The 24,599-nt window shown below is 36.4% G+C and overlaps 1 protein-coding gene across 3 annotated transcripts in view; it reads right to left on the bottom strand.

Moving 5' to 3' along the window:
* Positions 1–3,599: 3,599 nt before the first annotated feature.
* Positions 3,600–24,599, bottom strand: part of SH3RF1 (SH3 domain containing ring finger 1) — an 88,290-nt gene continuing 67,290 nt past the window's right edge. For all 3 annotated transcript variants that reach the window (XM_049834291.1, XM_049834273.1, XM_049834281.1), the window contains exons 7-12: positions 19,974–20,128; positions 17,409–17,579; positions 16,987–17,246; positions 13,105–13,463; positions 10,688–11,022; positions 3,600–4,084 (exon numbers count right to left, since the gene is read on the bottom strand). In XM_049834291.1, coding sequence (XP_049690248.1) covers positions 3,916–4,084; positions 10,688–11,022; positions 13,105–13,463; positions 16,987–17,246; positions 17,409–17,579; positions 19,974–20,128 — 1,449 coding nt within the window. In that variant the 3' untranslated portion in view covers positions 3,600–3,915. The remainder of the gene's footprint in view (positions 4,085–10,687; positions 11,023–13,104; positions 13,464–16,986; positions 17,247–17,408; positions 17,580–19,973; positions 20,129–24,599) is intronic.

Genomic DNA, 24,599 nt, shown 5'->3' with positions numbered 1-24,599 from the left:
ATTTCAAATCTGCTTAAGATTTACCATTCACCATTTATCAAAAGGCAGGGGAAGAGCGCTTGAGAGTGGTTTGAGAAGTATACATATTGCAGATTCATGATAAGAATCCAAAGAAGATTGGTGCGTTGGCGTGTCGTACAGAAACCAGTGGCATCACTATTTATTGTGCACATAAATGAAAGACTATACCATAGGAGTTTTAGTAATGCCAGACACAAATCTTTTTAACTAGACAAGTAGATTATTGTGTTTCATTAAAGTCAATATACACCTTTAAACACATTGTACTGGAAAGAACAAGCCAGTTAAAACTTTCTGCCAGCCCTGTGAAAAAAGCCAGAATGCTCAGAAGCCATGTTTTTAAGCCTATGCAAAACTATCATAATTGTCATTACTGCTATAAGGCAGAGGTAATGAAATGAGAGCGAACAGGATTGCAGGCATCTTTGGCAAGCCAAATGTTAAAACACATATTAGAATGACTCAAAAATTACAATACCATAAAAACCCCAACCCAAAGAAATAGTCTTACTTCTACTGCACAGCCATGATGTTTGCGTGTACCTTTCTCCTATGGACGCACTGATGTCAGATCACAATTCTGAAAAACAAATAAAGCTGCTTTTCTATATTCTCCAGTCTGCATTTCTACAAATCATGTTGCCTCCCCCCCTTAATTAAGGAAAGTTAGACTAGATGCTCCTTCTTTACAGAGAGGACTTAATGCTGCATCACTCACTGCTAGCAAAATCTGGTCAGTCTTAACTAGCACAGAGTCTATCGCAGTAGCTGAAACATTTACAGAGTCTAAACATTTTTGCAAGCACTTTTAGGATTAACTTTCTACCATTTTCCCAGCAGCCACATGTATATAATAGACATGCAACCGCATTCAAATCAAGAAAATCTCCTAGTTAGGCAGTTACCATCTGACTGCTGCGCACAGCAAACTTCTTCAGGGCAAACGAGTCTTTTGCCCTCAGTTAAAGTTTGGGTAGATGCTTCGCCCTCAGGGCTAGGGACTATCCCTCATTATACACGCAGCAGATCCACTACACTAGACACTTCTTCCTCTAGGGAAAGCGCTTTAAAACTATTATGCACCTGATATGCTGTTGACAAGACTAAACTAGTCCGTCATGATCAGACTGAGATGGAAGTTACCTACCTCTTCTGAAGTTACTTGCAGAAATAAGGAGGCAGAAAAGATCAGCCAGATCGTCAGTTCTCTCTACAATTTTTGCATTATATTCATCACTCCAAACTTCCAACATTATGGAAACTGAAGACTTTTTCTCTATTAGCAGAAATATCCTCCTATGAATGCTGAAATTAAGTTCTGGTAATTTTATTGTCGAATTCTTTACAAGTAATTTATGTTTAATGTTTGCATACACATTTTGATTTAGCTGTTTGCTAAGAAAATATTTATTAGGATTGGAAGTTTAACATAGTAAATCAAACACTTAACATTCACTGGACTTCAAACATAGATATAAAATACCTTACAAAATTTTTTATGGAATTACACAAAGCAAATGCACAGGGTTTGTCTGTTTCTACACTGAATTAATCCCAAGCCAAAACCAAAAAATAACCCCTAAAAGATCACAAAAAAGGCATGATAAACTGCATTTTTGTCATTGTTGCACTGCTATGTAATAAGCCCTTTTTACAAACATTTACTTAATGTTAAAAAAATCAATTAAAAATGTATTCCATCTAAAAGAACTATTGGATTAACAGCTGATTTTTTTAACTGACCTTACACCATGAAATTCTATTAATAGAGGTACCTTAGTCACTTAGTTTAAAATAGGGAGAGTAGAGATAGAAAAAAATTAACCTTTAGTAGTCTTTAATATAAAATGCACTAAATTTTCCAAAATAAGAATATTATGACACACTAGTGCCAATTTATGCTGACAAAAGCTGATATCAGCTTCTTTCTAACTAAAATTCATTTCACAAAACCTTTATATATTACATGAATATTCAAGTAAACTATTTAAAAATATTTAAAAATGCAAAAACTGAATTATACAGTGTTTCAGAGAGATGGTTAATTTGGGAATGCTGTCATGTCCAACTAAATATATTTATAGATATACTTTTTCTTATTTTTAAGACCATCATGATACTACCTGATATTGCAAGAACTCCTTGTCATTAACATTTGATATTTTTCAATGTATAACTTAAAAAAAATTATAAGGGTTTAACACATCACTCTGTACTTTTTCATCACTGTTTCTGTGTACTGTGCGACACTGAATCACACTACTGGCTTCCCTTTGTAAAGTGCTGAGTAACAGCCAAATTACATCAGATTTAACTGGAGATGACAGTGTTCAGTGTCTTGCAAAAAATCACCATTAAACTGCTACAATCAAACAATAAAATAAAAAGTTCAGCTGAGTAGCGTGTGTTCGCCAGTGTCAAATTTCTAACAAAACCCTGAAAGACTAACAACACTTTTCTTGCTGGCTGCATTCTTTATATCCATTAGCTGCAAGGACATTAAAATATTTTATTAATGATTCAAACACTGGACACCTTCTCTGGTTGAAGGTGAGTTGCTCACTAGTTTTGGTCAAGTGGCTTTTGGGAAACTTTCAGAGCAAAATAACCCAGCAACAGGAAACTGGAATGAAAAATGCCAACCATGCACAGTTATATTACTGCAGGAATTGAGTAACACATGCAAGACAAAGAAAAGGTCAGAACATACCAAAGTAGCAATGGTTAAGAAGTTAGTAAAGTTTTCACAGTGTTTCATACAGCCTTTTACTTTAACACAAGTGCATCACTTACCACCACTATTGCTCAGACATTTTAAAACATCTCTTGGCCATGCAGATCAGTTTGAGAAGAAAACAGCAAATTACACTTCTTAGGCATTTTTAGACATTAAGTACAACTTATAATTTTATTTTTATATTCAGTCTTATCAAACAGATGTTTTCAAGATATAAGCATTCTAAGTGTTGGGCTTTAACATTCCTTCCAATTTTGTTGGAACCTGAGCGCTAAATGCCCAAAGAACTGGCCAAATATACAAAGCTAAGCTTTGCTCAAATAGCCAAGTTATTACATAAAGAGAAAGTATAGGGAATTTCTTATTGGCACTCCTAAATTTCTTCCTTCCTAACCTTGAGATGATCCTAACCTTGAGATGGTTGAATTTTATGTTGTTCACATACATCTTTGCCTCCTGGAAACATTACTCTGCTTGGGTGATTTATGAAGAAGTACAACTAGACTCAAGAACACCACTGACTTTTTTTTTTTCTCTCTCTGTCCAAAGAACAAAATACATATTTTTTCCCCACTTGGCAAATTCTATTTGACGCCACATCACCACCACTCAACATTAACTCGTAAAACAGACTTACTCCACTGTCAGACACAGCAGGGGAAAAATGTCCAGAGGATAAACGGGAGGCTCTTTATCAGATATAATTGCTTGCTCATAAGGAGAGAATCCAGCTTCCCCTTAGTTATTCTTTCATAAATTAATAATTTGTTAAAATCATAGTCACAAGAACTTTAGCTATTACACAAAATTCAAGTTTAAAAAAAACCCAAGAATAAATTAGTTACAGCCTTGTAAACAATTGTTCATTTATGTAACATACTTGGGGGGGGGGGGGGGGGGAGGGGGAAGTTCCTCTACATAATAAATCAGACAGTACAAGGCACACATCACACTTAAGAATCCAAAGTGATAAAACCAGCAGATGCCTTCATCTTCTTTGTTCGCTGGTGTAATTGTGCTATAGACACTGTAAAAATATGTAGATTTTTGTTTACATTACAGTCATTTGAAAATATTTCATGACTGTGCTTTTTCTGGTAAAATATTTGTGCTATTTTACAGTACAATATGATTTGAAGCTCTTGGAATGAATCTTCTCAAATGTTCTCTACAAAGCTGCCGGGGAAAAGGCCAGTTTTTCCATTTCGTTGCAGAGTACCTTTGAACCAGCCATCCTCACGTTTTTTGTGTACAAAAACAATGTCACCTTCTTTAAGTTCAAGTTCTGCTTCACTCTGAGGAGGATAGGATACCACAACCCTGTACCTGTGTAATTAGAAAAAAAACCCTTCATTTAGGTTTTTTTTTCCTTAAACCAATGCTGTAAAAAATATTCCTGTCCATGTCAAAACTTAGGAAAACAGGAAACTGCCTAGAAGAGTTTGCTGAGTACGTAACAACTTATAAGTTAAGTACAACTTGAACAGAAAATAACAATAGCAATGTAATGAATTTAAGTCAAATGTATGCATCTCCTATCAAGTTTTTTTCACCAAGATTCCTGTAAAAATACATACAGTGGTTAAATAGCAGGAGAAAATTGTAAACATATTTTTGGATATAAATTTGCAGACTCTTCCACTCAGCATGACTCAGCAATAATCAAAGCATTACAGCGGTAACTGGGCATAATTTTACAACTGTATGTTTAATATGATATTTTCCCAAGGAAGGCTCTTAAGGAAAGGCACAAAACAAAAAGCAGCAACCAACAAAACCTATTCATTTGCATTGTTGTTTTAAATTATTTTTGTTTATCTTAGAAACTTTTCAGGATAGAATGCATACCATCTTATTTGGACACAGTTGCACAATTTGTGTACTACTATATTACAAAGAAACATTTTTAGAAGTGTTCAACTCGACAATTTTCTTAAGCACCTGATACAAATAAGTATATTTTTTCAGTTTTTCAAATTAAAATCGCTTTTCAAATATGAGCACATTAAAAAGAGGCTACACTCTTCTATCTCTATTTTTAAACATGCATAACACCACTCAATCTCTTCTGCCATGGTTTGAGTTCACATCAACCTAAAATTTAAGTGTTAGAGCTCTGTAGACAATTGCATCAACTTCTTGATCAAGTTTTCTGATAGATACTATAACTCAGTTTCTAGTTACATAACCAATAATGTCTGCATGTTGAAAAAAGTAGAATCCATGGCTGACTGTAGAATTCAAAAGTTTCTAAGGTTAAGAGCCTTAAATGCAGTGCTAGGAGATCTGTTAGACAAAATCTAATTTCCTGTTAAAATCAGAACACTTTGCACTCATGAAGATTACATATTAATAGATTAAGATAATTATTATCTCAGTAATCTTAAAATAATTTATGATCCTAATAGATTAAGATAAATTATGATGAAAACACAAAATAACAGGATACTTCTAGTAAAAGATGGAATACCAACTATAGCTCAATACACACGTAATAATACAAGTTAATTCTGTAGTACCGAAACAGAGAAAGATACTGTATTATAGTAGTACATTCTGCTTAAGAACATATAAACCAAAAATGAAGTATGTTTATATAGTTAAAAGTATTCAGAAAAGAGTAGCAGCACTGTGTAAATAATTAAAGTCTCTTGGGAAATCTATGTATAGCAAATCATATTAGGACTTAATCAGTTGTCGAGTTTTATTTATTAGTGATTTATAAACTATGACTTAGTTTTAGTTATGACAATCCCCAGATTTCAGAGCACTGGAATTATTAGATTCATGCTTCATAGAAGTTACCAAGCCAATTATAAGATTTATTAGTGTACAGCTTCAGAACGCTCCTCATTCAACCCAGGCAGCATGGCAGATGCCTGCACTAACTTCTGCTGTGGGAAATATGGGTTTTAATGCCGACTTAGGACATAAGAAGCAAACATTTTTTAATAGACTAAGTTTCATTAAGCCTGTAAACTACTTAAGATAGAACAATAGCCTCTACTCAGGCAGGACAAAATAGTAAAGGATAAAGAACTGCAATAAAGCTATGAAGAACTTCTACTATTGCAATAAACAGGTTGCTTTCAGGCTGAAAATTAACCAGCGCACTACATAAGACACCCATAGCACTAGTTTTATCCAAAAGAAAGACGTTAAAAAAATGGGTTTCAAGAAAGAATACCTGCCTTACTTACCTTGCATTCTGTCAAATCCTGCTCTGTAAACATTTGACTTGAAATATGCTTGATTTCAGTTTCTAATGCTGGCTGTCAGTAACCGCTACGCTCTCCTGAATTGATAGACTAGTTCTGTTCTTTCCCTAGCTTCTGCTGCTGCCTCCTGAGTGTTAAAACCAACAGCTTTGGAAAAACCCATCTTCTCTTTGCCTTCCCTAGAGGATCACCAACTTGCAGAGAAATACAGTTCTCCTGAGCTTTCCATACAGTTTTGAACTCCTTCAACCCTGCAGTAATTTAGTGCTTCTTGTTAACTTTTAGCTTCCCGACTACTTTGATATCCATCTTGTAATCTAATGTCTAAAAGCACAACACCCCTCATGTTAAAATGCTGGTTTACTATATTTTTCAATGTTTAATGAGAAGAAACCCAAAGGCTTTACACCTTTAAATCACATCTCCTTCTTCTTTTGTTATGACAAGCCATCAATTTTTTTTTGGCCACATTTTACAAATTCTATTTGCCCAAATAGAGGTGATCAGATCCAGACTCATCACACATTCACACAGCTGTATACTCAGATCACCTTTGATCCGCTATGGAACAAAACCTATTTTTCCATTACCTATTTCATCATCTACAACATACTGCCAAAAGTACCAATTTCATGCAGAGTAAAAAGCTTATGCTTCAGCTCAAAAGTTCACTGCCAGGTCCCTGGAGAAAAATAATCACATTTACTAAGCATGACCTATGTTTTGGAAAAACTTGTCCGTTCCCACATGTTTGAATCTTCTAAAACACTTCCTTGTTTATCTCCCTATTCAGAATTTGCAAATGTTTTTGAAGGTCAAATTTGAGGATCTTTTGTGGTCACCTAATCTATAATATCTTATATACACCTAAGCTGCACAGTATACATTTTCTTCCTTCTATTTTCTTTGACTGTCTTATGGTATTTTTCATTAATTTTCAAAGTATTATCCTAATTCTTTTTAATCAGCTAGTGATAAAATATTAATATTATAAGAATGAAAGTACTTTATTTTCCCAGAAGCAGCCCCTACATTTGCCATCAGTTCTTTTGTGATATTCCTAATGTGTCTCACTGTATCCCACAGTGCTTTTGCACTTAGTATTTGCAATTTTTTTTTTATTTTTTTTTTGAGGAGGGGGGTGGTGGCAGCAGTGGTCTGTCTTCACATTTCTCCATTCTACCTCTCATTTTTAATACTGCCATTTCTCACACTTTTCAGTAACATGAAAAAGATTATATGTTTCATGTGTTTCACCCTTTCTTCATTGCTTCTGTTTCACTAGACACAAAATACCGCTTTTCTTCCCAGCTATTTGCAGTTGATTTTTGGACAATTATCTGTGATTTTCCTGATCACCAAGTGGATAAAAATATTTTCTCACAAGCAGATAATTTTAGCTGGGGAAAACACAGAAAGTTGGAATTACCTTTCTTATACAAGTTAAATTCATACTTATTATTCAACTTCTTGCTTTAGTTTCTTTTTCTTGCACTGAATTTTCACTTTTCACCTCACTTATGCCCTGCTGCTGTGCAGCTCTCTCCTGTCTGCTGAGTAGGTGCCTTGACTCCTGCAGATGATCAATGCCCATCTAGGGCAGACTGATTCTCAGCATTTAATTAAGAGCATTAAATGCTGCCAGATATGATAAAAACCTGCTGCCCTCTAAAGCCTCTGGCCTGCTCACTACAAGCAGATGTTACACCGGTCATTTTGTGGTGGATAAAATCACAGAACAAAATTACTGCTGTCTTTCACGGTAACTGGATGAAGGATTCATATTATAGTTTAGGATATGCAGTGATGTGTAGGTTTAACTTCAGGTCTTTAACACCCTTGTGGGGTGCTGGGAAATTTACTATTGTAGTGCTGTATATTTACTGTAAAACTTACGGCTATTTAATCAATGTTCCCCTCTAAAAGAGAAAGCTCATAAAAAGAGCTTGAAATATTCTTTTACCCCTTGTCATGGAAAAAACTAAACCCCTCAGATAAACAAATTACTGTGTATTCATAGCATAACATGGCTCCCTCTGGGAATTGCAGATAGTTGGGTCTATCTTTATAATGAAAAGACAGTGATCCTTGGCTTTGTCACTGCTGCATCAACATAAAAAAAAAAATCACACAACTTGTGTCTTGACTGGAGAATCAGAAGAAACGACCGAACAGCACTGCAAAATCTCAGGTGACAAGAACTCTCCAAACTGCTACAAACTGGAAGCAAGGCTTGGCTGAAATTTACGTTTAACTTCTCTGCTCCTTCTACACAAGGAACATATGAAAGATAATGGACCACAGTGAGCAAACAACCCAGTTCACAGAAGAGTGAATATAGGAATGGGAACTACAGAGAAGACCTGCAATAGTAAGATGGAAGGGAGCGTCATCACCTTCCCTTCCTTTAGTGATATCGCCACTGGTATTAACTATCCATCTGTAAATCCATGTCACAAAGAGCTTGTTTGCTATCTAACAAATCAAATGCCCATCCATTTACTCTGTATGATAGGAAACAAGTTCACAATTTTTATTTCCAATTTTCTGTAGAACATACAGGAAAGACATACTCTAGGACAACTTGCAATTCTAGTGAATGAAGAAACAGTGGGATTAGAGTAAAAATGTGATATTGCATCTTAAGGGAAGCAAAGAGTTTGGGGAAAACTCCATATCCAAAACAGGAACATTTCAAAGCATTTTCAAGTGCCTTCAAGAGTTGAGCAAGCTACTTTAGCTCCTAATTCATGCAGAATAATCAGCAGAACCCGACTCCTAAATCCTCTAGTCACCTTTGAAAATAAAACTTGAACACTAACAATTATACTGTGAAGCCAGAGCCAGAATAGAAAGAGTACTGCTTCTTTCTCCAGTCGGGTTATAGCCTGTGACTGGAATTGTGATATGTAAGAGCAGAATAATCGTAGCAGGAGATTTCTCGTTATTCAGGTTTTTGTTGAGTTTATCCTCATGAGTACTTTCCTCCTCAACCCCAAATTTTCACTGAAGATACTGTTGCATCATCAGTATGTTTCTTACCCACCCCTTCTTCCAGACTCATGAAGATTAATCAACGCTTATAAATTACTTTGAAAATACTGAGTACAATGTAAGTAGTAAGTATTATTAAGCAACATACTTTAAGCAATTTGGCCTAAGGAAATGGAAACATGACAAGAGAACATCAGCAGGAAAAACATTAACCCTGCCCTGAAAAGGACTAAGGGAACCCAGATGAAATTCTGTCTAGCTACACTGACCAAAATGTAACAATTCTGCAGGACTACCAGGGAGAATGATCTTGTGGTAGCACTTCTTTGGTAGCAATTATCACTTAAATAATAGTAAGGATACAGAGATATAGTAAAAAGAATGTTTGAGTGTATGTTATTACAAGATCAATAAAAATATACAGCACCATTTTCTGTAAGTAGTTCTGAGAAAAAAATTTCCATCGTGGAAGTGAAAAAACTACTTGTTGTGATGATGCAAATAGCTTTACACAGATAGCCACTGGTCATGCCAGAATGAATTTTATATTATTTTCACATTCAAAGTATAAAAACACATTACAGTGCCAAACAGACTTACGATAATGTGAAAATAAATGATGTTATTCTTACAGAAAAGTCTTTCAGATGTTATTTTCCATCTGTAAGTGTAAAACTACTTCAGAAATCCAGTACAAAATAGAAATTTCCTGCAAGGAAACTGCATAGAAACAGTAATAACCTTTTAGAAAATATTAAGGTATGACAGAAGTAAAATAAAAGACAAAGTAGAAACTTACATACTGTCTGGCTCTTACTACAGGAATATAGCTTAAGATCAATGGGCCTCTGGTAGTACAATGGTATGCCCACACACCATGAGTTAATAGTATCAGAACAAAGTCTACAATAGTCAGCATGAATCAGTTCAGTCCTACAGCTGTTAACATTGCAACTCCACACTTTTTTTTCTGTATGCCACAATCCTGCAGCTACTGCACAAGAAATCCTATGACACTCTTCATACTGCTTGTCTACTACCAGGAATAATAGAGAGAGACAGTAGTTAGAAACTGCCACTTTCTTCACAGTCCATGCAATCTACTGAGGACTTGGAAATTTGAAAATAGTAGGTGGACACAAAAGAAGTAGATAGAACTTTAAAGCAACTGCCTGGCAGTTTCAGAGTCCAGACAACTATGTGTTTTTCAGGCTCACTTGCCAGGACACAGAGGCTGCCCTAGAGCTTGCTATGTAGAGTGCACGGTAATGGGGCATTTGGGTAGTAAAAGTATCTTTGCAGCAGCTCAAGAAATCACATATTAAGCCTACTCATCGATAAGGATCTCATTCACCATATATTTAGGTTGGCAGTTATGCACGTCTAATAATCTTAAAGGACTAACCTGATATTCATAAATCCAAGAATATAACGTGTTCACGTTTTGCCAAATAGGAGGCCTATTTTAACTACCTCAGTTCTCATATCAAACCTGTGATCACTGTATTTGAGTGTCTATTCATTCCAAAACCTCAAAGTAACACAAAAAGTAAACAAACATGAGTGTTGGTTGGTAAGCATATAAAGCATTTTTTAAAAAGTTTCATCTTGCTACAAAATCTCAGCATTTTGAAGCAGTTCTAATATACACTGCAAATGTCAGAAAGCAGATTTTTTTTCTTGGTTTGCCTGAGTCTAGCTGTGTAGGATAATTTACCTTTCACAGACAAGAGGCCTGGATTCATTCAGGACCGGACCCAGGGATGAGCAAGGCTGCCGAGGCGGCGGTGCTATTGGAATAGAGGAATCCAGGGAACTTGTTTTCCGATGCGGTGTCTCCTGTGCCAGCCCAGAGACCTCACTGTCGGTGGGACAGGATCCAGCTTTGCTGTGACCACCTGTTGATGGAAGTTCTGGCCCGACCGCACCTTGCAGGGCTAACTCTGCAGCTGCCTGCTCAGCCTCTAGTGTTGGTGATGCTGGAGGTGACAATCGGGGTTTGCGTTTAGTGGATGCTCCAGAAAGCAGTTTCAGCAAACCTTTTTTTTCTTTCTGTAAACCAAAAGCAGTGCCTCATTTTAGAACAAAAGTCTCCTGTGAAGAGTTGAACACTGTCTTCTGATAGATGGCATCATGATGAGAGAGGACTTGGTAAATTATGAGGAGATATTTGAGATTGTACAAATTACAAAAGATAATTATGAAAATTATAAAAGAGAAGGATAATTATTAGAATTCTAAAGAGAAAAACAGTAAGTAATTTAGACCATAAACCGGCTAAGTCCTTTCGCTTAGTTAAGTTAAGGCTTACCTTAAAAGCCAATGGCACTGGCCCAAAAGGTTGTCTAGAAAAAGGAGTGAGGAGTTAAGATTCCCACAATGGGAGTTTAAGTAGTAAAACATTTCGTTAACGTGGAAGTTTCTAGGAAGGCAGAAAGAGTCATTTCAAACCAAGGAGGGAGAAAAGTCTGCCCTGGAGGCTGCTGTTTAGATAAGTGTCTTTTATTTATCCTCCCTCAGTAAAGGGAAGACCTTCATGATTTAACAGAAATTTGCCACAAGGGGAATGTATCGTGTTTTGCTGCTCTGCTAGAGGGGAGAATTGTAAACATTCTTTTTGCTTGTCCAGACAGGAATCCCTGAAGACTATTACTTACCCTGAAGAGAATTATTTAAGTAGCTTTTGTATTTCTTGTCTGTTTTTTAAAGGGGTGTGGCAGTGATCTTCTTACCAACCCTTTGACTGAGTGAATTTAGTGCTTATGAGAGGTGCCAGATTGTAAGCCCTGGAGACAAAAATAAGCTATTTAACCACAGAAAGAGAAAAGCATGAGCAACGTGAGCTTTTTAGTATAGCTTGGGATGCAGTGGAATTGGTGAACTGTGAATGAAAAATCCTTGGTCCTTCTTCCAAGTCCTCAATAACTTAAAGCTAGTTCAGCAAAGAACTGCTGTCTAGCAAGCGGGAAAGAAAAAGAGAAGCTCAAAAAAAATAACAGTGCAAATATGTTAGCACCTTTAACCTTAAACTATACGTTTTCTAAAAGCCCTGCCTAAGGGCACCTCAGTCTGATTTCAGTGGCTATGGCTAAAGCAATTTTAAAACAAAGTTCTAAGTACCTCCATTCAACAATAATCAACAAAAATAATTAAAAAGTGGGTGAGATTAGTGTACAGCCTATGATTAAAACTTTCATAAACTTCATTAAGGAGTGCATGTGGCTGAAGAGTAGTAAGGTAAAGTCTAAAACATTTGAGACGTAAAGAAAGTTGTCAAAAGGAGGAAAAAAAATTATAACTACACCCCAACTGTAAAACAAAACCAGTTAGAAAGTTGGAGGAATGTTTCTGCCTACAATATATATGACATAATCACATGGCTTGTTGGACAGTGAGAATGAGTTAGACACAGAGGAAAACACTTCAAATAGAACGAAGGAAAGCAGAATCACTACAGACTTTACTGGTCAACAGTTAGAAAAGACAGTTACATGCTTTTTTATTTTTGTCCAATAAACACTACTGGTAATATGTTTTTCATAATCTCTCAGTGTGTCTGCTTAAAAGGAAGGCAACCTAAAAGAAAACTGATTTTCACTAAATATTAGGTTTCCTTCATTAGACTGAACTTTTTATGTTCCCACAAGTTCATGGGTTTTTTTTCTTTTTTTTTTTTTTTTTTTTTTTCCTCCATTACAGGCTTTTTAGTTTACAGATACTTACTGATAACATTTGCTAACCATACAACTTTCTGAACTATTCACGAAACTGACTGCAGGTAAAGAAAACCAAAATACTTAAAATTCCAAAAATTCCAATAGTCAATCTAATAGTTCTTCTGAACTTCATCCATTCACCTTTTGTTTTTCCTGCTTAAGGCATGAACCTGCTACCCTGTATTAGCCCTTCTCCAACGTCTGCTCTGTATTTTACCCACCCTAAATTACTCTTGTATGGCCCAGAATAAATTTGCCCATAGCTGTAGTCACAAAACAGCTGCCTGAGTTTCAGGCTCAGTCTTAAAAACCTTACAATGCTCCTACTCAGCAAATGTAAGAAAAAAATATGGATCTCTTAAAAGTCTGCATGATGAAAATGGGCGAATTCAAGGGAATGATTTTATTCTCTACCCACCTTGCCATCCTTGTCTGCTTTACTGGCAGCAGCATTTCCACCAGCTGCTAAAGCACTCTCTGGAGATGCAGGAGCTCCAGGGTGAGTGTTTACAGTTCTTCCACTAACATCTCCCTCCAAAGATGAAGCAACAATGTTGGGAGAATTCAAAGAAGCTGCTGCACATGCCAGTGGGATGGTTGAGCGGTTCACATTCACAGCCGTGACATAAGCAGCAGTATTTGGAAGCTGGGGCTGGAGCTGCTGGGAGGCAACAGAGTGGTGGGGAATGATCACAGCTGCAGGAATAAGGCATGTTGGACTCTGTGCTTGTATGGGTGTGACTGCTGCCGTAGGTCTTTCTTGACTGTGTGCAGCAACTAGAACAAAAGCATAAAATGTAGGAGATTTCATGTTTTCACAAGACACACAAAGTGAGGTAGGTACAGTCACTGTGTTATAGCGGATCAGGCATAAGAAGCTTCCTTCCGACCTTTGTAACTTCCATTTATATTACTGTAAGGACATCTTACACAGCATCAAATTTATCTCACAAGAATAAAGAAGTAGCATATGCTACCATACTTGCACCAGTATGCAACAGAAGAATAACAGCACTGCAACTACTGTGGAGAAATTCAAGCTGCTAAGCAAAATGCTTCACATACAGACAGAGATGCAAAGTGAAGATTACATTTTAGTTCATAAGAGCTAGCTAAATACTGCCTGGGACTTGTTTGTTCCTTTTAATATGCTCTGTAGTTGTCAGGGCACATAAAGTTGGAAGAAACAGTCCTTATAGAAACTGCTAAAAATATAATTGGAATGTTTTCCCTAAACTATTCACAAAATCCACAACAGATTTAGTGGGTCTTTCAAACAATAAGTACAGTGGCAATTACTGCTATGAGTGGTTTCTCTGAAAATGTAAGCTATTGTCTCTTGGGATGTTTAAATATGGAAGGGGATTTACTTATACCCCTGTGAAATAAAAGGAACATCTACACTGGAAGCTGGAGAATAGCACTGGGCTGAATACACTAACCTGGGCTCCAGACTAGCTGCAAAGCACAGAGCTCTGCATAAACTAATTTACCCTTTCCAAGAAGCAAAATTGCTATGACAGTTATATGGTCAACCATACATGCTTTTGGATCATTTCAACAGCTTGGGTATCTCTGTACCACTGGGTGGTATGAAGTGCAGACATCTTAACTGAATAATGAGGCAAAATGCAGCATTCCAGTGCTGCCAGCCTCTTTCCTTCAAATACTCTGAAACTTAGTATCTAAGGAGGGGTCATCCCTCTAGCTTGGTGCACGTAGGCCTCAAACGTATCAATTCACTCTGATTTTTCAGATACTAATTAGAGTTTGGGGCTTGTTATAAGTGATATGATATCCTGGAATCAAGTCTCCAGCACTTGCTCTCTCTATCCTGCTCTCTACAAATTCCCCTGGTAATTTGGTTAGATTGCATCAACAGTGTATTAGAGAAGACAAACAAAGTTCACAAATTTGACATAAAAATCCAACAGTATTATAACCAATTACAATCTCTATGATAAGAAACACAAATGCTTTCTTAAAAAAAAGCACCACTAAATGCTGTGTCTATTTTTTGATACATAACCTCTTACCCTGTAGCAGACTCTTCCTATGTCTTAGTACCATGAACATTTCAAAAAGGAAGATGGGGAGAGCGCAGCAAGTTTTTTTGTAACAAACAATTATTAACGCTGCCTTCTGTTCATGAGACAAAGTCAGTTTTCTTACAAGTAGCTGCTATTCTTCAAGATATGACTACACTTACATGCAATCAGTGGAGTACAAACATGGAATAGCTTTCTGGTTTTGTTTTCTTATCCCTGATGGAATCCATAGGAAAAATGCTTCAAGTCACCCTATTTTCACGTAGTTCATCCTTTAATGAAATAGGCAGAATATGCATTTTCTTCTCAGTTCCTTTCCATCAAAGAATGCATACCCTCTCAGTGAGGGTGATGTCAAGCAATGTCTCACTAAGATCATTTGAATAAGGGTCCTCAAAGTCCTGAGCTAAACTGAAACTGAAGAACAGCCCTGCAAAACACAGCATCGATCTGTGAAGCCTCATCAAGAGAGTAAGACTCAGCAAAGGTGCTAGGGAAAGCTCAGGATGATCACATTTCAGATGCTGACTACAAAGTTCTTGGTACCATCTGAACATAAGCCATTATTGCTTTAGTTCTCAGGCCCTTAGATAGGACAGATCTGTACTTGTGACCTAACTGCACACCTTTACACCACAATCCAATGCCAAGTTCTCTGTGAAGAGTGCAGCCCCTTTGATTTTTCCATTTTGGACCTGAAAAGTTGGTGGGAAGTATGCTGTCATGTCTTCCAGCTGAATGAAACTGTAAGACCTTATTCATCTTGACAGCAATGCAGAGATGTGGAGACAGAAAGGCCTCTGGAGCCCAGAGCCTTCTCCTTTGTGCTGTTACTTGCAAACTTCTAGGCAGCTCAGAAGAATGATTTAGAGTAGAAACCACCTATGTCTGAGAGGCAGGAAAGTACAGATGCTTTGCTTAGTTTCTCTTACCAGCTGCCAATAGCACCTGGTTATTTTTATTTAAAGGTAGAGAATAAAGTTGTTACAGAGGACTATCACATCTGTTCCAGCATAAAATCAGACTGCAGGAATATGGGGCCAATTAAGAAAATAAAATATCTAAAGACATATGTACATATCCTACCTCCAAAAGCAAGCCTGGTGCTGACATCTGAACATGCACAGGGTGTTTTAGGAGATGCATGACTCTGAAGAGGGAGTGCGCTAATTCATGGATCCTGAGATCATAAGAAACAGTCATCCTTAAGGGGATAACAGAGAATACCATTTGCATCTTTTGCTTTCTCTTCTACTCTGCCAGTAAGAATTTTGTGATTTAAAAAAGCCTTTGTCATGACTCTCTCAGCCAAGAGATCTTAGGCCCCAAATTCAAGGCTGAAAGAGGGAACACTGGGATAGTTTGAAATGGAGGTTTGGGTTGGGTTTTTTTTTCGTTTTTTTTTTCTTTTCTTTTGATGCTCTAGGAGAAACTGCAACAGATTAGGTTCCATTTGTGTGGTATTTTCCTAGCCTGGAAAATCCACAGAGGAGTGCATGGATTTGGTAAACAAAAACTCCTGAAAACACCACTACCAATCTTTTTGGATCTGGGTTTAAATGTTTCACTATGATGTGGCCTGCCCCAGACAGTAAAGGCAGAGTTATATTTGTCAGAAATATAGAGTTTTATGACATAGATTGTATGGATCTTGAAACCAGTATAGCCTTAGTGTTTCAGAGTCAAAGCTGAAAGAAGTTGCAGTCAAGATCAGAGAACAAACTGGAATGCCTAAGGACCAACCCTGAGACAGAGACCTGAAAAAGAAGAAGGAATGAATGCTAAAGGTCTTCAAAGATATTAAGGAGATAATTTAAAAGTGAATGCTAAATCAGAGCAATCTGTAGCTGTTATGCAGTTAACACGAAAAAATAAGCTATGACTCAGACGTTCTTATCACTTTTATTACTATAAGAATTGCATATGAGTGCAGAAGCTCAAAGAATGTCCCCATCCCAGATACTGCTGTAATAAAAAAAAATTCCACCTAAAGTACTTGCATATAAATTCCTAACAGTAGGAGTATGTACATACACACAATTGCTTAGAAGAGAATAATAAAAGATTCAACTATTCAGAAATATATTGTCATTCCAGAAAGCATTCAACTCTAAAAAATGACATAAAAATTACCTTAAAAAAACCCCAACACATATTTACACATACCTTGACTCCAGCCACTTGCCCAGACAGACCCTACAGTTTGTCTGCCACACATAAAAAGCTTTATTTTAGTTTAGTTTAGTTTTTACCTGTTCTAACTGCATTGCGAGCCTGGTTGACTGTCATTTGTCCTGTCACGTGCATAAGGACCTTGGTTTGCGGACTAGTTTGGATATGTGCTGCAGAAACCACAGCTGTGGGTACTGTGCTGGAGTTCACGGCCACACCATTCCCCTGGAGCTTCTGAGATGTTCCACTAGCAGTGGAAGGGCTGACCATAGTTACCACTCGTCCAGTTTGGCCAGCGGTAGACATGGGAACTTTTGTTTGCGATGCACTTGTCACTGTCCTGCCAAAATTAAAAGCAAAACGCTAACACACAACTGAAAAAAGAGCTAGTTACTAAAACCTGCAGGTCTTCTATTATCCAATTTTAGCATTAAGTACAAGAACAGAATCATTTTGGACTTGAAACTAGATAAACTATTTAGACACTTGTATAAAAATATACCTTGTAACTGGAGCCACATAATTTCCAGGAAAAACACCAATCTTGCTTGTATGCATGGAAGTTCCCTTGAACCAGCCATCTTGACAGCGTTCAAACACTAAGAACATTTCTCCCTTCCGCAGTTCCAGTTCATCTTCTTTTCGAGGAGTGTAAGGGTATATAGCAATATACCTAAAAGACAGGAAAGTAGATGCAATTGATAAACCTAAAACAATTGAAAACATCAGTTGTGTTTTCTGGCAGAGAGAGCTCAGTCAGAGATGAGAAGGCATGGCAGAAAGGGTTATGCATTGGTCGATCCATCATACTGTTACAATATTAAAATAAGTTATGGCAATATTAAGGGAAACAATGACCTTTAAGAATATCCTCCTAAGTGCACTTTAGTGTAATGTACAATACTTCTAATAATACTGTCCATTTTCTTAATTTAGTGAACTTAATTAAATAGGTGTTTATCAACTACAGATCCCAGCATATGCCATCTTTCTCTCCCTACACCTGCTTCTAGTATCACTTACACTTTGTAACATGCCAACTTCTTTTTTTTTTTTTTTTTTTGGAAGGATGGGGAGCATGGAGAAGTTCTGTTAGTTGAGGGTGAAAGATCAGTATCAGAACTACTTTTCAAATCGCAAAAGTGGAATCTCCCTGTGCAACTGCAGTGCCAAAAAAATGTCTGTTACTAGAACTTGAAGGCTATGGGTAAGGTAGGTAGCAGTTATTCACTTGTAAAGTTTATTTCCCCTTTTTCCTTCTAAGCAACATTAATGTATAATACAGTGCATCTGAAATGATAGTGAGAGTTCAGAAACATTTTGCATTTTTCTTTTTACAAACACAGTCTTAGGAAAAAAAAAAAGTAAAAATAAAATTGAAGCTCCTGCAGTTGCATGCTGGAATATTCCTAGGAAAGTCTTCAAATAAGATTGCACAGTTTCCTATTATCACATTAAAAAGCGATAGTGTTTTAACCACCAGTGTTCTATTTTCTGCCACAGTTTGAATGCAAGAAAACTGTTTTAACATTTTATATAAAAATGTTTATATAATTATGGACCCAGACCTATGGGAAATAGCATTCTAATAAATCACTTTTTCTCAAAAAGAATATACTTTTCACAAGAGGTAGCCAATTAGGGTAGATGGGTAGAATATCTCCTTTTTTGAAAAAGGATCCACAATTACTTGCAATGCTAGTCTTTCCCACTCCCCTTGTAACCCCAAGGGTTAAAAAAGCAGCTTTATAAAACATTCTTTCACCAAAATTGTCTCTTGTGCATAGTAAGGATAGCATTATCTGTATGCTTCTCCTTTTTGCTTTCTATTTTTGTTCCTTGCTGTCTACCCAGGAAACTCTGCCTTACCTGCAAAAATGCTTTAAAAGCAATATAGGTACCTGGTAAAGCAAGCCCAAAATATGCTTTAAAGGCAACATATGACACACTGGCAACAAAAGGCTTCACTGGCATGTGATTTAGGGGTGATCTACAAAGCCACATACTCTATGGGAAAGCAACTGATGTGCTTTAATTGGTGTTCATTAACTTCCCTTTTAGTTAAATCATTCCAAATTTCATTAGTATCCTTGTACAGAGCAACCCTTTGAAGATGGAGGATGGAAATAAACGAGATGGGAACTTGATTAACTGCACTAAGCACAATAATCCGTAAGAAGCAGTGCTAAAATGCTTGACACCAAAGAAACAGCCCAAATCCAGATGCACCTGCTATACAAGAAGGGTGCTCTTTTGGAGTGGGAGGAAACCTGGTGGGAAGATAAAAATAAAGACACAAAACAAAAGCAGTCCTTGCATTATTCAGATATGTCCTGTTAGATGGTTCAGCCACTCCTGATTTTTATTTTTTCTTTTATCGTTCTTATTCTCCAAGCTGCACACAAAGAAGTTTCCAAGAACAAAGATGTCGTCAGCAGCACGTTAATATACAAAATATTTTCACCCAGAAGGATGACACGTGTTTGCTTGCGTTACAAGTACGAAGATATAATGCTAACTAGCGGCTTTCTGCCTTAATTCCAAATTGCTATCCACCAATTAAGTGAACTGCAGAATCTTCAGTCAAATTTCAATTGCAACTTACACAAGCATTCTGACAATGACATGCTAATATAATAGTCTAAACAAAATACGGCACTTTGTGTTTTGGCATAGGTTATTCCATATGAGAATAGCCTTTTCATACCTTACGTAACAGAAAACATTGAATAAATTCAGTCCAGTATTTGCCACTTGCGAGTTACACAGCATCACTAACTCAAGGATTCCTTCATTTTCTGCATGATAAATACTTCATATTTTTGATATGAGTCCTTTCTATACACAGCAACAGCTGATTATATTTATCTCAGACATAAATAAGCCTCAGTATGAAGGCTATTTGGGGATGTCACCTTTATGTATGTTTTGTTGCTTTTGTTCTTAGTTGTATGCTTGACTCTCTGGGAATTCTAGCAGAACATAGCCAACTGGCATGATATAAGTATATGTGAAACTATTGATCTTGTTCCATATTTCTGACTGGTGAAGTTTCAATTTTACTTACACACTTGGACGAGTTTGTGGTCGTAAATGTGCCATTTGGTCAGTTGATCCTGATGTAGGTCTTTGTATTACACTTGCAGACTGAGGTCCAGAAGAGGCCGATGCAATGATTGCAGCAGACAAGAGAGGTGGTGGCGGAAGTGGGGGATTCATATTCTGATTTTATGAGGGGAAAAAAAAATAGCAACAGATGATCAATACTGTTTGATTAATTGAATCAGCTGCCAAACGAAGTACGATATTCTAAGGAAATGGGGAAAAAACCAGCTGAGTTCAGTATTCCTTTACCTACTGCTATGATATAACTGGAGAGTTAGGTTTGTCTATATTTCTCTTTTTCCAGCTTAAAATCTTGAACCCTTGGCAGCTAATTAAGCAAATGACAAGCAATTTCTCAGCACAGGAAAAATGGAAAGCATTGTTTGTAATTATAACATCTTTAGGATAGGACTCCACAAAAATTCAGAAGCCTTCCAGGAGGTAGATTTTGCATCCTACTGCTGACTGTACTTCAAAACATGATTATTTTTGTAACCTGAAGCTGAGACATAATATACAATTCAGCAGCAGTGCACCCAAACCTACCCCTTCTGGGGGAAATTTTCTTTTGATGTATGGGTTACAAAAATGAGCACAATATGAGACCGTAGTCACTGAGCTATTGTTACCACTTTCTCTTATGCTACTAGTTTAAAGAGTTAGGTTTTGAAATTCAGTATTATCAGATTGATAATCTTTAACAAACACCCCAGTAAAAAGGCACGGTTCCTTTACAGGGAGATCGTAATGGGGGTCCTGCCTACAGGCTTCTATGCCTTTTGAGAATCAATGGAGCAATTGTTACCTTCTGCGCTGTAAAACCTCAGACAATTCTTTAGGACCTTGTGTACTGACACTCCTGGGAAAAGTCTCTCACAAAAGGAGAACTTTTCCTTCCCCACTTCCAAAAGTAATTATTTGTGTTACAACGCGCACAAAAAGATTAATAAAAAACCTCCAACATGTGAAAATGTAAAAATTAATTTTAAACATGATCTTCAACTTAACACAATCCTTTAATACTGAAACAGAACTCTAAACCACCCCATTTCAGGTTTAAAACCCACATAACAAAAACATAAATTAACAAAATGTCCTGACTGTTCCAGTACATCAGCATATGAAGGCACAGCATTACATTATCAGTTTGGAAAATATATAATTGAAGGTCATTTTAAGTCCCCTCAAACAGCCTACTTCTAAAGGTTGTGTTTCTTGTTTTTTCTAAACAAAAACCTATAAGGAAAATAAGTTTTACTTCTACACTGTGTGAATATTACCTTGCTGCATTTGGTGAAAGTATTAATAAAAAGACAGCTCTCTGAACTAATCTTAAAGTCAAGACACAGTGAAGAACTACATGATTAAAAGCTTTCAAATCTGGAGAAAACTGATTAACTCTTATAATTTTTCAGTCAAAATTCTCATGCTTAGTTATGATATAAATTGCATGGTATATTGTGAAAATTCCTGGTTTATTTAAAGCTTTTTTCCTGATCGTACATTAAGAATTTCTTAAGACCAAATAGGTGTCCTGTATCCAACACAAAGCAGAGATGACCTGCTGGAGAAACATCATTGTGTGCTTTGATACTAATAGTTATTTACAAGAATGGCAATCGCATTTGCTTCACATTCTAGATCCCCATCCATCTAACAATCTTTTAAAATAAGCTGATAATTCATACTGAAATACTAACATTTCTCCTTCAGTTGCTTTACAGTAGAAGTTATCTCCCCTTTCCAGTCAGCTTCAACAAACGTCTTAGCTGAATCCAAGCTGAATGGCATCATCTAACTTTTAGGCAACCTGACTATAGAACATAAATTCAAATCCTTTTTTAGGAATCTAGATCCCTTTATACATGGTAGAACCTGTAAATCCACATGAGGAGACGATTAGCTGGAAATCTTTAAAATTAAACATATTCATACACAACATCAAGATTGTCACGATTGCACACTTCCTGCATCTCTAAAGATATAAATGCTGGGAGTTGTATTTTTTTCTTTTGAACGTACAATATACATTTAATTTTTAGCTGCAATAAAGGCACCTTCCCAGCTCTATTTTATTCTTCTTTATTCAGGTTCTGCTCCCCTCCCCGTGTCTATTACTATGGTAATGAAACCTGCAGTAGAGCCACAGCCCAATGAAACTCCTAAAGACTTGGCAAGTACTTAGAAATCTAAATAGACTACCTGATAGTCTTTAGAGGACTAATGCTCCTCAGCTTGCACTGCTGCAACTTGATAAAATAGATTCAAATGCTCTAGCCAAGTTTTCAAGAAGTCTTCTGGCATGTAACCATTTTTCTAGCCCTTGAGAAACATACCTACCTCCAGAGCACAAGCTAGTTTTGATGGTTCCCATATTCAACATTCTGTGAAAGAATATATGCAATCCTCATGTGATTTAATAAAATATGCTTATCAAATTAATTAAGAGTATTTTTATTTTAGGTAGTTCAAGGGGAAAAATTGAAAGTTTCTGCAACTACTTTTCAGATAAGTGTACTTTCAAGCATATAAAACAGCAAATAAGTGATAATTTATTTTTTTAATTGGAAAATGAAACATTACATCATTTGATACTTAATTTATGTAAAAACTTCAAATAGTACCTATACTCATGCCCTAGAAACACATATGTATTACTAAGTTTAAATATCATTAGGCTGCATTCCTCTATCAGTCAACAGAAGATCAATAATCAGTTCATCCAAAGAATAACAAAAGGCAGAGCAGTGAAAAAACCCCCATTCGTTAACTGTCTTCACTCCCACAAGGTCTAGGACAAAATATATGACTTGCAAAACCTCGTGAAGGCTAACAAATTAAGGGTCATATTTAACAAAATACCTGAACTATAAATTTATGTTATCAAAAACAGGCCTCTCATACAAAAAATCTCATTGCTTTCATCTGCTCCCTCTTCCCAATAGAAGTTGAATTTTTCTTGGTTAAAACTCAGACAGTTCTCATTTAAAGCTCCTCCTGACTTACTTATGCTATTGAATCAGCTGCAACTACATGAAAAAGAGCTAAATGTCATCAGTATACTATAACCCTCACAGCTTATGCCTCATTAATAATAATTCAGACTACCTTATATACTTTAACATAGGGGAACAATTTTTTGTGTGTGTGTGTGGGCAAGAGAACAGGACCAGAAAAAACAGGGATTTTTAAATTTTTGAAACCTTCAGCTCGTAAATGAATGTAAACCCCCCAAATATAGACCACCTATCTCTGCTAGTTAAGTGCACATACCAAGACACCATTTCAAAGTCAACATATTCAATCTGCAGAAGTAGCAATATGGATATCTAGGTCAACTGCAGTCCAAAATACTTTTAACTTCTCAAGAGACTGTAAAGACAGAATGAAAGGAAGGTAAGTTATCTGTTGCTGCTACATTCCCTTTTTCTTCTGCTGCTTTTGAATGTAACTCTAACTTTGCTGTGGTATATTTTGTCTCTGTTTTTCCCATATCATGGTTCAAATCACATACTTCCCTTAAGAGTTTTTTCAGCAAAATCTATGGCAACTAGATCTCCTCCATTAGATAACTACCTTATAAATTACACCCAAGAATTTCCTCCCAAGTAAATGAGCCTTACATAATTGTACGTGCATACTTTCACTCAACAACTACTGAACCTGACATCTGCTATTTATATTTTATAAAGAACTTCAAATATACTAAGCACCTACAAGGTTCAAAAATGCCAGTGGCCAAGAAGAGCAGACCGATTAATGCCCCTGTTAAAGGCAAAGTTGAGGTTTGAAGTCCCAGAGAACAGTGCAAGTGATAATATCACAGTCAAAAGCCTCAGCTGTGAGAAGTTTGTCTCAGTTCATAGCTTCTTCAATTTCAAAGAATCGAACCTCAAAACACAAAACAAGAATTAATGCTGCCAGCTAAAGAACTGCTGCTATAAAATAAAACTTTTACATAAATTATCACAGCTTTTCTGAATGCAAATTAAAATTTGCTTAAGTGATACAAGCAGCAGATAGCATATATGGTTACTCGACAAAAGCACTCTCATTTCTAAGTCTCATTTGTGTCAATTTTGGCTGCAAATTTGGAAGTTAGTTACTTCATACAAAATTTGGTGCCAAATACCATTTACAAAAGATTATTATGGACAAAATAAAATTAATGCAATTGGCATTTTTTGAACCACCATAATATATCCCAAAATAACAATGTAACAAACTAAAATGTGATCCTATACATGTACACAGATAGAAGACTCATGGACTCCTTTGGGCTAGGAATTAATTTCAACTGTCTTAGAGAAACTTGCTATCCAACAAGACAGCTCAAAATATCTCCTCTTAACAATAAAAAAAGCCATCTTTCTTACAGAAGATAAGACACTAGCTTTTCTTTGCTTCTAGATTCAGGACAGATAAATGTAGCAAAGATGCATAAATTCAGGATTACTGTAAATGACTATGTCCTTCTCTTCTTCACTGATGGGGAATCAGATACCTTCTCTGGTATCTTCCTTCTCCCTTAATCTGAGTTTGGCATGAAGTAAAAAGTTGCATAAATGGCTTGCTCTCAAAGAATGAT

The sequence above is a fragment of the Accipiter gentilis genome, chromosome 3, assembly GCF_929443795.1.
Source record: "Accipiter gentilis chromosome 3, bAccGen1.1, whole genome shotgun sequence".
NCBI classification, from domain to species: domain Eukaryota; kingdom Metazoa; phylum Chordata; class Aves; order Accipitriformes; family Accipitridae; genus Astur; species Astur gentilis.
The sequence above is the reverse complement of the archived record's forward strand: the minus strand, read 5'-3'. Positions and strand labels throughout refer to the sequence as shown.